Source organism: Lipotes vexillifer, unplaced genomic scaffold (assembly GCF_000442215.2).
Source record: "Lipotes vexillifer unplaced genomic scaffold, Lipotes_vexillifer_v1.1 scaffold76, whole genome shotgun sequence".
Taxonomy (NCBI): Eukaryota; Metazoa; Chordata; class Mammalia; order Artiodactyla; family Lipotidae; genus Lipotes; species Lipotes vexillifer.
This window is the reverse complement of record NW_006773751.1, coordinates 1,559,766-1,577,515: the sequence shown is the minus strand read 5'-3', so window position 1 is coordinate 1,577,515 and position 17,750 is coordinate 1,559,766. Positions and strand designations below refer to the sequence as shown.

General features: G+C 36.0%; 1 protein-coding gene across 2 annotated transcripts in view; it reads left to right on the top strand.

The window, feature by feature from the left end:
- The window catches only part of XPR1 (xenotropic and polytropic retrovirus receptor 1), a 212,522-nt gene that overhangs the window by 25,526 nt on the left and 169,246 nt on the right, over positions 1 to 17,750 (top strand). For both annotated transcript variants that reach the window (XM_007448514.1, XM_007448513.1), the window contains exon 2: positions 2,695 to 2,746. In XM_007448514.1, coding sequence (XP_007448576.1) covers positions 2,695 to 2,746 — 52 coding nt within the window. The remainder of the gene's footprint in view (positions 1 to 2,694; positions 2,747 to 17,750) is intronic.

Here is a 17,750-nt window from a genome sequence, read left to right as displayed (position 1 = left end):
TGCGCGTCCAGAGCCTGTGTTCCGCAATGGGAGAGGCCACAACAGTGAGAGGCCTGCCCGGTAAAAAAAAAAAAAAAAAAAAAAAGACTATCATAATTTTTCTCTTTATAAAATTTAAATCATCTTTTTAAAACCTTAATTTGGTAAGCTTTCCTTTTGCAAATTTAATTCATTTTCATTATGTGCCAGAGATTCTACTTAGTGTGCTTTTTTCAGTGTGCTGAGAAACCCTTTTGAATTCAAGAACTATTTATTGAGCTCCTACTGCATACAAGCTACTCTGCTAGTGATTGGTGGTTTATTTGGTTACTGATAACTTCATTTGATTTTGGTAAACATGCCTATCATACTTCAGAAGTTGAAAAACTTCATTCAGATGTTTGAGTCTCTGGTATTACCTGCTTCCATGATAGCTTTATTTCCTTAATTATTCTCTGGCTGGATTTTTTTGTTCCTTTCTTCTTATGCTTTTCTATTTCTAGAGATTTATTCTGCTCTAAGCAACCTATTCATTTACCCTCTTAAAATATTCTGTGGAAGAACCGTAACATAACTACTACTCGGCACTTGTTTTTTTTTAAATTTATGTATGTATGTATGTATGTATTGGCTGCGTTCGGTCTTCATTGCTGTCCACGGGCTTTCTCTAGTTCCGGAGAGTGGGGGCTACTCTTCATTGCGGTGCATGGGCTTCTCAGAACACAGGCTCAGTAGTTGTGGCACACAGGCCCAGTTGCTCCGTGGCATGTGGGATCTTTCTGGACCAGGGATTGAACCTGTGTCCCCTGCATTGGCAGATTCTTAACCACTGCGCCACCAGGGAAGCCCCCTACTCTGCACTTGTATAGGACTTTAATATAAAATTCCAGTCTGTGAACTGAAAGACTTTCTGATGTTTGATAAGATCTGAGCTAACTTCTTTTTTTAAACTGGACGTTAGTGGTTCCTGAGACATCTGAAATAGTAAAGAAAGTAGTGAGCATATATACATTTTTTCTTAAAAGAAGTTCTAGATCTTTGTCTTATTCACTTAGGGCTTTTGTATATTATCAGACTGGTTAGGGTTAGTCATGGAACTGACAGGTTGGTCACTAATTTAAAGTAAATGGTAATTTCATTGGGGAAGAATATAACTTACTAGACTTGAATACAGAGTGGGTTACCTTGGAGGTTTATTTCTTCTTTTTTGGTTTTATATGCTTGAATGACTCTAGGCCGGTGGTTCTGGGGAGGGGTGATTTTTGTCCTCTAGGGGCATTTGGTAGTGTCTGGAGACATTTTTGGTTGGTTGCTGCTGGTATCTAGTGAATCCCTAGATACCAGGGATAGTGCCAAAAATCCTAATATGCACAGAACAGCCCCCCACAACAAAGAATTATCTGGCCCCAAATGTCAGTTGTACTGAGGCTTGAGGAATGCTGGAGGCCAACTTGGGAATCACCAGTGGTTAGCTAGATGGTATTTGAAGCTATGGGATAAGTAAAGTCACCTAAGCGTATGACCAGCTCTTCTGCTCTGGAGTTTATCTACTTAATTGATTCTACCATTTTGGTAGGTATGAAGAGGTACTTTTCATTCCTGTCCCAAAACCACTTATCAAGAGACCAAACTGCAACCATCTTAATTACCTAAATATGATTGTTAGTTAACTTACTGGTTTGGAAAAAAACAATAAAACCTCTACCATCTTTATAGTCCTGAACTCTTTTTTTTTTTTTTGATACGCGGGCCTCTCACTGTTGTGGCCTCTCCCATTGCGGAGCACAGGCTCCGGACGCGCAGGCTCAGCGGCCATGGCTCACAGGCCCAGCCGCTCCGCGGCATGTGGGATCTTCCCGGACCGGGGCACGAACCCGTATCCCCTGCATTGGCAGGCGGGCTCTCAACCACTGCGCCACTAGGGAAGCCCCTGAACTCTTTTAATGGAGGACTTTCCAGAACTCCACTGAAAAGTATTTGTATCCAAGGTGAAAAGAATTCTGGAGATTGTCTACACAACAGTGTAACTTTACTTAACACTATGAACTGTGCACTTAAAACTGGTTAAGGGCTTCCCCGGTGGCGCAGTGGTTGAGTCCGCCTGCTGATGCAGGGGACGCAGGTTCGTGCCCCGGTCCGGGAGGATCCCACATGCCGTGGAGCGGCTGGGCCTGTGAGCCATGGCCGCTGAGCCTGCGCGTCCGGAGCCTGTGCTCCGCAACGGCAGAGGCCACAACAGTGAGAGGCCCTCGTACGCAAAAAAAAAAAAAAAAAAAAACTGGTTAAGATAGTGAATTTTATGTTCAGGTATATGATACCACAATTAAAAAAAATTTGTATCCAGCGTTTTATATCTTCTTATGCAGTGTTCCATTGTATTCCTCTAGGACTGTTCTCAGTTTCTATCACTATTTTTTTTTTTTAGTCAAGAGATTTTATGATCTCTCAGGTGATTTTTCATTCTTTTCCAAATGCCCCTTAATTTTTAAAGTATACACATTAGCCCTCATCTTAAAGATGGGACAATACTGGGTTGATAAGAAAGTATAGTATTTGGGTTTTAGCTTATTAAAGTATTTCACTAAATTCTCAATTTAGGGAACCGTATGTAGTCATTGTCTGGATATTGAAAAAGAAGTAATTGTTTAGCTTAAAATGCTTTTACTGTAAAGATTACTCATGATTCCATGTATGTCTTTTCTTTCTTTCTAATAGGCTTTTAAGGATATGCTGTACTCAGCTCAGGACCAGGCACCTTCTGTGGAAGGTAAGATGCATTAATCTCTACATTTAACCACATAAAACTTTTTAAGAAAAGATATTTTAAACTGAACAGTATAAAACGAATATAACCTGCCCTACTTTATAAATCTTTTTTGTTTTTTATAATATATATTATGATTACTTTGTGTTTCAATGAAACTTTTTTTTTTGTTTAGCTCACATTTACTTTATGATGGATCGCTTATAATATCCTCAAATCACCTTAGCATTGTGAATCATAGATATTGGTTTAGAGTTAAAGCTCTTATCTGTGTCATGCTCCCTCCCTCAAGCAATGTATTTTTATATTTGTCTCTATTGTCTATTCATGCATCCATCCATCATTCAGTGAATCCTTAGTTCATAATTAGTCTGGGCAACACAGCTTTTTCTTTCTATTTATGTCATGTCTTTAGACTGGGACTAGTAAAACAACGAAACATATTTACTCGTGTGTGTGTGTGTGTGTGTGTGTGTGTGTGTGTGTGTGTGTTTATAAGCATGTATATGTATGCCTGTGCACAGTCAAAAAAAAAAAAAAAAAAAAACTGGTTAAGATAGTGAATTTTATGTTCAGGTATATGATACCACAATTAAAAAAAATTTGTATCCAGCGTTTTATATCTTCTTATGCAGTGTTCCATTGTATTCCTCTAGGACTGTTCTCAGTTTCTATCACTATTTTTTTTTTTTAGTCAAGAGATTTTATGATCTCTCAGGTGATTTTTCATTCTTTTCCAAATGCCCCTTAATTTTTAAAGTATACACATTAGCCCTCATCTTAAAGATGGGACAATACTGGGTTGATAAGAAAGTATAGTATTTGGGTTTTAGCTTATTAAAGTATTTCACTAAATTCTCAATTTAGGGAACCGTATGTAGTCATTGTCTGGATATTGAAAAAGAAGTAATTGTTTAGCTTAAAATGCTTTTACTGTAAAGATTACTCATGATTCCATGTATGTCTTTTCTTTCTTTCTAATAGGCTTTTAAGGATATGCTGTACTCAGCTCAGGACCAGGCACCTTCTGTGGAAGGTAAGATGCATTAATCTCTACATTTAACCACATAAAACTTTTTAAGAAAAGATATTTTAAACTGAACAGTATAAAACGAATATAACCTGCCCTACTTTATAAATCTTTTTTGTTTTTTATAATATATATTATGATTACTTTGTGTTTCAATGAAACTTTTTTTTTTGTTTAGCTCACATTTACTTTATGATGGATCGCTTATAATATCCTCAAATCACCTTAGCATTGTGAATCATAGATATTGGTTTAGAGTTAAAGCTCTTATCTGTGTCATGCTCCCTCCCTCAAGCAATGTATTTTTATATTTGTCTCTATTGTCTATTCATGCATCCATCCATCATTCAGTGAATCCTTAGTTCATAATTAGTCTGGGCAACACAGCTTTTTCTTTCTATTTATGTCATGTCTTTAGACTGGGACTAGTAAAACAACGAAACATATTTACTCGTGTGTGTGTGTGTGTGTGTGTGTGTGTGTGTGTGTGTGTGTTTATAAGCATGTATATGTATGCCTGTGCACAGTTTGGCAGTCATAAAATGACTGACCTAAGGATAGTGGTTATCTTTCCAATTATCTTTATTGATCCTCTGTTACCTCAGCTTCTACTCACCAGCTCATTCTTTATGGGTTTAACCTTTGATAGGTTTGGAGAGTTGTAAGTTAAAGTTGTAGTTCTTGTGTCAGTAAATAATTAGCTAATTCAACAACTGTTTCTTGAGGGAGTGTTCCTTCTGAGGCTGGATAGTCTTTTAAAATTTTGCATCACATATTTTCAGGAGAGATGAATATGAGGTTGTTTATTAGAACTACAGACCTGTAATTAAAAATCTGATTGTCTTTAATGACATAAAGACATATATATCTTTCAGCTCTAACTGTTCTGAATTCAAAATGTGCTTCCTTCAGCATCTCAAAATCTTTACTAGGGTATTGGTACCTGGGTATTACTTTTATAATATGTCACTAAATTTTGGATTATATTTAATATATTTAATATAGTTAATATAATTCTCTAATATTTAACTGAAGACAAATGTTTAGTTCTTTATTAGGTTATTATCTCTTATTTTATGTGTCTTAAACAGTACCTCCTCAAAATATTTTAAGAATGTAAGAAAAATGAAATTACATGGAAGTTAAGCTGATTTCCTCACCCTGTGTTACTTGCTTTAATATTGGTTCTTTTAATTTTATTCTCAAAGTTGGACTGTTTATCCTTAATTTTTTTTTAAAGTTTTACCATCTGGTTTTAAACAAAGATATTCTGAGATATGTTGAAAGTTATGATCTTTATTCATCCCTCCATGTTGGATCATGTTGCTAGTAATTCTCATATACTTTTAGCTGTTATGGGAGAAAAACTGAATTCTGTCAAAGTATGCTAAAATGACAAATATTTATAGTTAATAACTTTTTCTTTATCTCATTGTCCAGAGACATTAACTTCTTTGGACCCTGTTATAAAGGGAGTACTCTAGGCTGATCATGCAGATATATGTGCTGCTTTCATAAGGGAAATATTCTGCACTTGTTCATTCTTTCCATTCTCAGATAAACAAACTAAACCCATGTAGTTTTTGTCTTCTTAAAATGAATTTTTCTCTTTAGAGACACTGGGGAATTGAAGGTATTGGAAGGTATATTAAGGAAACATTATTCTGTGTAGTATTGAGGTTAGAAAAAGTTATTTAAAGGCACTATAATTTTGTGTCTCATTTGCATTGTGATACTATATTAATTTACTCTCTTTTATATGGTGTTAAATTTAAATGATAATTTCTGTCATTCATTTATTCTTGCTATTGGGTTTGTATTTCTAGATTTTTATTTAGCAGTTATCTATAAAATAATGCAACGTCAGCAGATTTATCACAAAGTCCAAGATAGGACTTTCAACTTTTAACAATTTTTAAAAAAAATATAAATTAATTTATTTATTTATTTTTGGCTGCATTAGGTGTTTGTTGCTGCTCACGGGCTTTCTCTAGCTGCGGCGAGCAGGGGACACTCCTCGTTGCGGTGCGCAGGCCTCTCATTGCGGTGGCCTCTCCTGCCTTGGAGCACAGGCTCTAGGCGTGTGGGCTTCAGTAGTTGTGGCACGTGGGCTCAGTAGTTGTGGTGCATGGGCCCAGCTGCTCCGCAGCATGTGGGATCTTCCCAGACCAGGGCTCGAACCCGTGTCCCCTGCATTGGCAGGCGGACTCCCAACCACTGCACCACCAGGGAAGTCCCAACTTTTAACATTTTTAAAGGAAAAAAATGTTTGATTGGCCTTGATTATTTTTTTGAATATTGTCTTTCTCTCTTTTCTTCATTCTCCTCTTTTTCTATACCTTAAGTTTTAGTAGACTTAAGATTTTTGGTGCCAGTAAGCAAGTTTTTGTTTTAATCTTAAAACTGGAGTATACCATAAATTGGTGATTTTCAAATCTGCTGTACAATTAACTCAATTTACTTGTGTTTTGTTTGTATGTTTGTTTTACAAATACTGATACTTAGTACCCTTCTCAGGCCAATTAAAATAGGATATGGGGAGTGGAGCCCAGGCATTGATAGTTTTATAGTCTTTCTAGGTGATTCTAATAAAATAGCCAAAGTTGAGAACCCTTGCTAAAAATAATCTTTTTTAAAAAAATAAATTTTATTTATTTATTTATTTATGGCTGCGTTGGGTCTTTTGTTGCTGCACAAGGGCTTTCTCTAGTTGCAGTGAGCAGGGGCCACTCTTCGTTGCAGTTCGTGGGCTTCTCATTGCGGTGGCTTCTCTTGTTGCAGAGCACGGCTCTAGGTGCACGGGCTTCAGTCGTTGTGGCACAGGGGCTCAGTAGTTGTGGCTTGTGGGCTCTAGAGTGCAGGCTCAGTAGTTGTTGCACACGGGCTTAGTTGCTCCGTGGCATGTGGGATCTTCCTGGACCAGGGCTTGGACCTGTGTCCCCTGCGTTGGCAGGCGGATTCTTAACTACTGCGCTACTAAGGAAGTCCCCAGCCATAAATAATCTTAAAGAATTTTAGACCAGTATTGTTAATGCTAAATTTTTTCAGGCAATAACTAGCCAGTAGGTTTATAGGCTTCTTAAGTTCATCTATAGTCTGATTATTCTATTAGCATTTATAGGATGTTTATTTTTTAAATGTTTATTGCATTGAATTGAATATAAGTAATAGCTGTCCTGATTATTTACATATATTAAATCGTTATAACTTAACATTGTTATTAGAATTAAAAAACATTTTTGTTGAATTATTACATACTATTATAGTAAAATAAGTAGCTTCATATTTTCACAGTACTTTTGTTTAAGATCGAATGGATTTCTGATTATAGTGAAAGAAAGGTAACTTGAAATGGATTCTTAAAGAGTGAAGTGGTTTATCTGATAAAAGTAAATTAGATAAAAGGCACAGTATATGAAAGCTTTTGTTGATTAGAAGTTGACTACTATTTTTTACACTAGTGGATTATTTTCTTATAATTTCAGGATAGTGCCTTTATTCTTCATAGGTAGGGTGGCGCTTTTTTTCCCATTTAAAAGTAAACCAGGGCTTCCCTGGTGGCACAGTGGTTGAGAGTCTGCCTGCCAATGCAGGGGACATGGGTTCGTGCCTCGGTCCGGGAAGATTCTGCATGCTGCGGAGTGGCCGGGCCGGTGAGCCATGGCCGCTGAGCCTGCGCGTCCGGAGCCTGTGCTCCGCAGCGGGAGAAGCCGCAACAGTGAGAGCCCCGCGTACCGCAAAAAAAAAAAAAGTAAACCAGGGCTTCCCTGGTAGCGCGGTGGTTGGGAGTCCGCCTGCCGATGCAGGGGACACGGGTTTGTGCCCCGGTCCGGGCCACATGCCGCGGAGCGGCTAGGCCCGTGAGCCATGGCCGCTGAGCCTGCGCGTCCGGAGCCTGTGGTCCACAACGGAAGAGGCCACAACAGTGAAAGGCCCGTGTACCGCAAAAATAAACCAACCAAACAAAATAATTTTAGTGTATTAAGATATCAAGGAGCATTTACTTAAAGTTGCTTTTATTATTCAAATAAATAAACATTCAGATTCTTGGTTATTTTGCTTGGTTATTTTGCTTCATTCATCCTTTGAGAGTGAATTTCATGAATCACTCATACATTGATTCATGAAAAATAAAGGGTCTCTACTTTTATTTAAAATAAATGTCTTATAGTTATAACTAGGAAATGCTCATATTCTGAAGTGGTATATTTAAAGTGCTAACAGGCATTCCTTATCAATTTATATCTAATCTCCTTTGATATATATCATTACCTACGCTTCTGTGCAATCTTTATTTTTGGTAGGCATTTACATTTAGAAATATGACTAAGAAGGTGACTTAAAAATTCTATGTTAAAACTAACAAAATGCATTGATTTTTAAATAATGGCATAGATAATTAAGAATTTTACTATTTATTTTATCTTTTTCTGCAGAAAGAATTGTAGAGCATATGTGACAGTAGAATAAGGGTATTAAAGTGACTAAAATAGTGGATATATATTTTTTTATGTGGAGGAGCAGGCACACTTAGGACCCTTAGAGTCAGTCTTTAATGGAATAATGTTTTGAGGAATTTTTGGAAATAGATGCTAAAAACCTTTCAACTATATTGTGTTTTTACAGTTCCTACTGTCAATGTGGTATTTGGTATTTGGGTATTTGGGGCAGATTAAATTAAGCTGCCAACTGAAAGTCCCAGCATCAGTGAATCAGTCACATCTTGATAATCAGAATTGTTTCGAGGCAAGACAATTTATTGTAGATATGACAACAGAACTCCTAATTGTGGTACCCATTTGACGTAGTCAAGTTCTGTCAAATTTACTTAGGTAAATATTCACACCTGTTTTTGGGGAAACTTCCTCCTTCCTCAGGGTATTTTTGATAAATATGATTTTCATATATATATATATATATAAACTTATACACTTCATATAATTTATACACTAAATTTATTTTAGTTTGTACTCTGAATTATTTTCAAGTAAAGCTTAAAACTTTATTTTGCCATCTTCTTTTTAAAATGTAGTATCTTTTGTTTAGAAGCATTAATGTTTTCCACTCTTGTGATACAAAAATATGAGAATCTGACAGTCAGCCTAGGTCACAGAATTAAGAAATCGACACTTCTAATTGAAAGAGACATTAAAAGATCATTTTGCTTCACCCTCATCTTAGATTTGTACAATCAGAGACCATGTTAAGGTTGCATGGATCAGTAAGAACAATCAGGATTACTAATGCTATATATGACAACAAAAGGAGAGAGAATTCAAGAGATTAATACTGAAACATAAAAATACTTTTTTTATATTGACTTTATATTTTTATCCAAACGATATCTTTGAGTAACATTTTTAATTGGACATTTCCTTGAGTCTCTGTATTTTTAAAAGATTTATAAAGCATTACCTACTTTGTTTTTTTTTTTTTTTTTTTTTTTTTTTGCGTTACGGGGGCCTCTGTTGTGGCCTCTCCCGTTGCGGAGCACAGGCTCCGGACGCGCAGGCTCAGCAGCCATGGCTCACGGGCCCAGCCGCTCCACAGCATGTGGGATCTTCCCGGACTGGGGCATGAACCCTCGTCCCCTGCATCGGCAGGCAGACTCTCAACCACTGCGCCACCAGGGAAGCCCAACATTACCTACTTTGAATAATACTGAACTACTTGACTTGTTGGGCAAAAGCTAATTGTGTCTTTCAAGAAATCTCTTTCTACTAATTTTTTTATTCCTCCATATAATTCCTAGAAGTTTTGGGAAAGATTTATAGAATTAGATAAAATAATTAGATAACAGTAGTTATAGAGGTTAGAATAAGGGGAAAATAAAGATAAAATAGTGATATAAAGCTCCAGTAAATTTAATCTATAGAATAGATGCCATAAAGATCCTGGAAGAAAAAGCACATCAGGTAAAAATTAAGGAAATCTGAGTAAATTATGGACTTTAGTTAATAATAATGTATCATTATTGGCTCATTAATTGTGACAAATGTACCATACTCATCATGTAAGATGTTAATGACAGGGGAAACCGGGGGGTGGGGGGGAGTATATGGGAATCCGCTGTACTACTTTTGTAACTTTTCTGTAAATATAAAACTATTGTAAAATAAAAAGTTTATTAAAAAAAATAGGTGCCATAAGATTTATACAGTTGCCAGAAACTAATTGCAAATTCAGCCCTGACTTTGCTGGAGTTCAGAGGATAGAGGAGAGCATGATTAATTTCAGAATTCACATAAGGTAAATTTATACCAGTTACTCAGAAAAACATCAGCTCTTACTGAACATGAGATTTGAGAGAAATTCTTCCTTTGCACCTTCGTGAAGAGTATTTTGTTTGGTGTGGTGGATAGTATCCCCAACAGCTATTTTACAAAAAGCACGACAGTAAATTTCATGAGGCTGCTTCTTACAGTCCAAGGGTATAATGTAAAAATTTATTACTCTGACCTACAAGGCCCTAAATAATCTGGTCCTATGTCTGTGACCTCACCGTCTGCCATTTTCCCCCTTCTTCACATTGCCTTTTGTTCTGTACCTAAATCAGCCCAAGCTTGCTCTTAAAATAGGGCCTAAGCTCTTGCCTTTTGTTTCATTAGATCGTTCCATAGCTGTGTCCTTCAAGAGGCCTTCTGAATACCCAATCTTATGTAGCCACGCAGTCACTTTGTATTACATCACCCTATTTTATTTATTTTTGCATACAGTTTTTTTATATCTTGTGTTTTTTCATTGATTTATTAATTTTGAGATAAGTCCCTTGAGACCAGAGATTTTCTTTTTTTTTAACCATTTTATACTTAGTATCTAAAATAGGCACATACCTTACAGATTTACTGAGCACATCAATGAGTAGGAATAAAAATGAATCCTTTCTCTCAATCTTCCTTAAAGCCAAAGTACCATTTATTTTAAAATTCACCTAGTTTGCTTCTTTGTTTTTATTTTTGTTTTTTAATTTTTAACTTCTCTTGATTTTTAGATGCAGAATTTTACCTTCTGGTTAGATGGCTAAGCATACTGTTTGTTGTTGTCTTATAATGCTGACTGTAATTTCATAAGATATAGTCTGAGGTGACACACATAGCATTTCTTTAAAACTGAGCGAGAAGCAGATGATATGAGATCTTAGTTTATAAAGACTTTTTGGCATTGTGTTGATGCCAAGCATAGAGTTTCCTTTGATTGCTGAGAAATCATATTTTATAAGCTACTGGGTGACTGTATATTTTTTGTAAGACACTAAACCACTTCTTTTTGTTTTGGTATGTTTCCTTTCAAAGGTACATGAAATAGGCATAAATCTGAAAAATACATATATGAATTGTTGGAGAATTTTTTCCATATATGTCTACTTAGTGGAATATATGTTTTAGATTATTTGAATTAAAATGGAAAGACCTAGAGGTGCTTGGTTGTTTTCCTTTCACATTTTGCCTCTTTGTTATTTTATAAAGTATTCATTTTGATGGGGAGTATATAGCTAATGTTAGCCTAATATAGCTCTCTGATTCAGTTAGTTTAATACAGCTATCTGACTTTCTAAAATGGAATGAATAGATATAGATAAGGATATAAGTCACTGAACACTGCTGCATTAGTCTCTGGTTTTTGGCCAGTTCTTTTTAGTCCCCCATCCCCTTCCCCAATCTTATGAATAGGTTTGTTGGATCATTTTTGCTTAGGCCTCCTCTGCATATTCAACTTGGTTAGCAGATGTTTTACAGTCTCCCTGAGCTCCTTAGAATTCAGCTCTTAGTGGCACTGAAGATGAAAGTATGCTTGTAAATTATTCATTCTGATTATACGCTTGAATGGACAGGGTCCACTTCAGGCATCTTCTTCCACCTCACCTCTCTCCACAGGTCTTTGTTGTTTTAACAGATGTGAGCTTCAAGAGGGTGGAAGACCGAATTGCATTTCTAAAATACATGAAGTAGTTTTCACATGTATAGGATTACTGTTAAATCTATGCGTTCATAATACATTACTTTTCTTATGTTGTTTCTAATCTTGTGTCTCCCCTCCCCCCAGTTTTCCTTTTTGCTATCCTGTATCACTGTCTCTTTAAAAATTTTTTTTCTGACCTAGAAATAAAACCTTTTGATATTTGTAACAGGGAGAACTATATGTAATTTGCTACATTTTCAGCTGGGCAGTGGCAGGAGAGTATCTTTTCTAAGTTCCACTTTTCTATTACTGTTGTTTTGTTTAGTCATTTATTGTCAATTTTCAGAAGTCCTTCTGCTAGTAGTAGGCTTATATTGCATGAGAAGACTATAGATGAGTAGAGAGTTTAACCTCCAGAATGAAATGCTGGATTCATTTGTAGCCACTGCAACCTTGTTTTGAAATAAAGAAATACAGATGGCTAAGGAGTGGAAGTTGAGACAGGAGCCAAGCCAAAAAAATAATTGTCATCTCTTTAAGAATGATATATTTTCTATTCCCCATTAACTTCTTTTAGAAAGGATCAAAAGACCTGACTGATATTCAGAGACATATAATGGAGTTTTTTCTTCTGAAGGATGTGCTTATTTCATGTTTACTTTGGAAAAGGATTGCATATTCATTTGTACTGTGGAAATGACAACTTCTAGGTAAAAAATATTATCACCTTCAAAAATATACTTGTGTATTCTTTAAAGATGTCACTAACCTCAAACTAGTTCATGAATAGAAAAGATGTGCTTCTGGATAATAAATAGCATTACTATTCGAGTTGACAAAATATCTACTTCTCTTTCACAGAGAATTAAACATAATTTAATGCTCATTGTTAGGCCATAAGATGACAATATAAATAGGTAGTAAACTATGTGATTAAAAATATGTATCAACTTTGAGTAGCATATAGGTAGGAAGCTAGAAGAAATGAAGAAGTGCTTTGAACAGGCTTTTAATCCTTTCTTTGCGACACTGCAGAGTATTTAAAATATTTTCAGTGTTTAAAATTTTCCTTTGTGTATAAAAGTCAGTAACACATAAGGACACTGTGTCATTTGTCATGTAGTGCTATTTCTGTTTTTATTGGTAAGTTTGAGGGACGGTCATAAAGTAGAGAAGGAATAAATATGAAACATTAAGTCATGAAGCAGAAATGTTCTGGGAATTATTGGTGTATACTCTATATTGTATATGAAAGGGTACTATAAAACAGAAGTATTGAATATGATGATTTCAGATAGAATTTTCTAAACTAGTGTTAGAAAACTGGAACAATTGTTAAGGCTTAAAGTTGGCAGAATTTAAATTTTTTCTTTATGCTCTTATTTTTTAGGTAGGACCACCTTAGGTGTTTAGTAAAAGAACACCAATGAGAAAGGTAGAAAGAAGCATAAAAAGCTGTGATCAGGGGCTTCCCAGGTGGTGCAGTGGTTGAGAGTCCGCCTGCCGATGCAGGGGACACGGGTTCGTGCCCTGGTCCGGGAAGATCCCACATGCCGCGGAGCGGCTGGGCCCGTGAGCCATGGCCGCTGAACCTGCGCGTCCAGAGCTTGTGCTCCGCAACGGGAGAGGCTACAACAGTGAGAGGCCCGTGTACCGCAAAAAAAAAAAAAGAAAAAAGCTATGATCAGAGAGTAGTTTTCCAGCACTAGGTTACATCATTGAATAAAAGAAACAGAAATTCCTGACCTCAAAATGGAAAAGATGCTCTAAAAATCATTTAGATTCTCAATAATGTTTAATTATTGAGGCAATATGAAGAAGGAATAAAGTATTCAGTGGTTGAAAGAGTAGATAATCCCCTTTGTTAGTTTTCTGTGTCTGCTGTAACAATTTATCACAAACTTGGTGGCTTAAAGTAAGAGAAATTTGTTCTTTCACAGTTCTGGAGACCACAGTGTGAATCAAGGTATTGGCAGGGCTGCACTCCTGGAATTTTGGGGGGATAATCTACCTCTTGCAGCCTCTGGTGGTTGCTGGCTTCCTTGACTTGTGGCCACTTCAGTCCAATATCTGCCTTGTCACTTTGTTTTCTCCTCCATCTATTCTCTGTGTATCTAAGGACATTTCTCATTGGATTTAAGGCCATCTAGGTAATTCAGGATGATTTCATCTCAGGATCCTTAATTACATTGCAAAGACCCTTTTTCCAAATAAGATAACATCACAGGTTCCAGAGGTTTGACAAGGATAGCATTTGCCTCCAGTGGGGGTGGTCATGGTCAGTTTTGGCCTACCATATCCCTAATCCAAATTGAAAAAAAAAATACATTGTACTTAATGTTCTTCCTTCAAATTTTGTGCTAGAGCTAGAGCTACAACTGAGGCATTTGCATTCATATTCTAATCTACCCATGTTGAAAGGAGCAGTCAAATGATGTCAAAGAAAAGTTCAAGTATGATACCCAGAAAGTGAAAAGCTGTCCAACAGATAGTCAGGCTTGAGTGTATAAAATATAGTATAGGACAGTTTATCTGCCTCTAACCAAACTATCTTTCTTAAGAATTTCTTTTATATTTCTGGTATCCTTCCTGGGGGAAACAGAAAGGCAAACCTCTTCCTAGCATGCAGGTTAAGTGTCCTCTCCTTCCCCCAAAATTTTTATTATGGAAAATTTCAAAGGTATACAAAAGTAGAGAGAATGTATACAGAATCCCATTTATCCATCACCCAGCTTCAGTTCTTATCAATTCAATGCCTAGTCTTGTTTTATCCCCCTTGATTATTTTGAAGCAAATTCCAGAAATTATATCATTTCTCTGTAAATATTTCTTTCTTTTTTTAAGGTACATTAAAAAAAAATTGAAGTATAGTTGATTTACAATGTTGTGTTTCAGGTGTACAGCAAAGTGATTCAGTTATACATATATGTATGTACATATATATATTCTTCTTCAGATTCTTTTCCCTTATAGGTTATTACAAAATATTGAGTATAGTTCCCTCTGCCCTACAGTAGGTCCTTCTTAGTTATCTATTTTATACATAGCTGTGTGTATATGTTAATCTCAAACTCCTAATTTATCCTCCTGCTTCCCTGTTGGTAATCATCAGTTTGTTTTCTATGTCTGTGGGTCTATCTCTGTTTTGTATATAAGTTCATTTGTATCATTTTTTTTTTTAGATTCCACATATAAGCGATATCTGACTTACTTCACTCAGTATATTAGTCTCTAGGTCCATCCATGTTGCTGCAAATGGCCTTGTTTCATTCTTTTTTATGGCTGAGTAATATTCCATTGTGTATATATGTGTATATGTATGTGTGTGTGTGTGAATATATATATATATATACACACACACACACGCACACACACACATATACACAGCACGTCTTTATCTGTTCATCTGTTGATGAACATTTAGGTTGCCTCCATGTCTTGGCTGTTGTAAATAGTGCTGCTACGAACATTGGAGTGCGTGTATCTTTTCAAATTATGGTTTTCTCTGGTGTAAATATTTCTAAAGGATAGTTTCTGCCCTAATTACCAAAATACAGTTATCACACATAAAAGATATTAATAGTAATTTCATAATATTATTAAGAATATCAGACAGATATTTAATACTATTAAGAAATTTCTAGTAATATATATTTAAAAAAATTTATTACTTTGACTAGAGATGCAAATAAGATCAATCATATGATATACTGTGATTAATAAGTCTCTTAATTCTCGATTGATCAATAGTGGTACCATCCAGTATGGTAGCCACTAGCCACAAGTAGCTATTTAAATTTAAATTAATTACAATTAAAATGAAATAGTGTGATCTTCAGTCACACTGCCTACATATCAAGTGCCCAGGAGCCGCATGAGGTTAGGGGCTACCATACTGGACAGCATAGAGCATTTCACTCATTGAAGAATATTTTATTGGTTAGAGCTGATCTATAGGTTTCCCCTCCAACTCTTTTATTTTTCTTGTGTTTTCTATTTTCTTTAAAAAATGTTTATTATCATTATTACTTGATGGAACAAACTGGCTTGCTTGGTTTTTTTGGTCTTCCAGAGTCTGGATTTTACTGATTGTACTCCTGTGGTATACCTTAACATGGTATCTGTTCTCCGTATTTCCTGTAAATTTGTAGCTAAATCTAGAGACTTGATCTAAATCCGGTTAAATATTATGTATATATACTTTTTCCCAAGAACACTTTATAGGTGCTGGTGTGTACCTCTTTTAGGAGGATATATAATATCAGATTGTTTCTCTTTGTAATCTTACTAGCTATTGATGATCATTGCCTAGCCCTAGATCCATGAATTTGTTAAGGTTTACGAAATGGTGATATATATATTTTTAAATTTTATTATTATTTATTTTATTTATGTATTTTTGTCTACGTTGGGTCTTTGTTGCTGTGCGCGGGCTTTCTTTAGTTGCTGTGAGCGAGGACTACTCTTTGTTGTGGTGCGCGGGCTTCTCATTACGGTGGCTTCTCTTGTTGCAGAGCACGGGCTCCAGGAGTTGTGGCTCGCAGGCTCTGGAGCGCAGGCTCAGTAGTTGTGGCGCATGGGCTTAGTTGCTCCGCGGCATGTGGGATCGTCCCGGACCAGGGCTCAAATCTGTGTCCCCTGCATTGACAGGCGGATTCTTAACCGCTGGCCACCAGGGAAGCCCAGTGGTGATATCTTAATGCTCTTGTGTTTATTAGCCAGCCTTCTATAAAGAGAAACTTACCTTTGTTAACTCTTTGCATAGGAAAGGTAGGATGATTGCCTAATTCTTTTATTTTATAGTTTTCAAAATAATATTGCTGCTCTAACATTTTCCAAAGATGACCAGTGAAATGTTTTTAAGTGTTTTAATGAATTAATATGTTTAAACCTGTTTAGTATGTTTTGGTCCATTGTAGTTTTTATCCGTATTAATGATCTGATTTTTAACTTTGACCCAGTGGGAGCCTTTTCAAGTGGTTTCCTCATTCCTTTTGATATGACCCTCATAGTCTTTGATAGCTTCCTTTCTGTCTGATATGACAAAACTTTCCAGACTCATCTAACATATTTCCAGCCTGGGAGCTGGAATCAGCCATTTTGCCAAGGAGTCTTGCTTCTTTTCGTGATAACCAACGAGTCTTAATTCCTTTAGAAGCCACATATAAGCACTTCTTTCAGAGTATCATTGCTACTGAGTTATTCATTGTTTTAGACTTTGTTTTTCAGTGGGGAGAAATATATACATACATACCCACATATGCATAAGTATATATATGTATATATATGTTTATATTTTAATATAAAAATACCTCATTCATTAAAGCTTAGATTCTTAGTATACTTTATTTTTTTATTTTATTTTTTTTTAACATCTTTATTGGGGTATAATTGCTTTACAATGGTGTGTTAGTTTCTGCTTTATAACAGAGTGAGTCAGTTATACATATATATATGTTCCCATATCTCTTCCCTCTTTGTCTCCCTCCCTCCCACCCTCCCTATTTACTGACTATTAACTGGCTATCCCTCCAACAGAAAAACCCAATTTTCACTATCATAAACATTTTCTTAGAAAGTAGAAAGAAAAATACAATTTGAACAAATTTCAGTACAGTGTAGTGATTAAGGACATGGCTTTAGAGGAAAACAGTCCTGGTTTTGAATCTCACTCTGCTGTTTACCAGCTCTGGACCCAAGCACATCGCCTAACTCCCTAGCCTCAGTTTTTTTCATTCAGAAAAGTAGTTCCTACTTCATAAAGTTGTTACGATTAAGTGAGATAATCACACGGTAATAACACAATACATGGTAAAATTTAAAATTTTATATATATATATATATATATATATACAGTTGACCCTTGAAAAACAAGGGGGTTAGGGGTGCTGACCCCCTACCCCAACCCCAGCTGAAAATACGTGGCTAACTTTTAGGCAGCCCTTCGTATCTACAGTTCTGCATCCATGGATTCAGCCAACTACAGATGGTGTAGTACTGTAGTACATACTTATTGACAAAAATGTGCATGTAAGTGGAGGGAGACTGTCTTTTCTCCATTGTATATCCTTGCCTCCT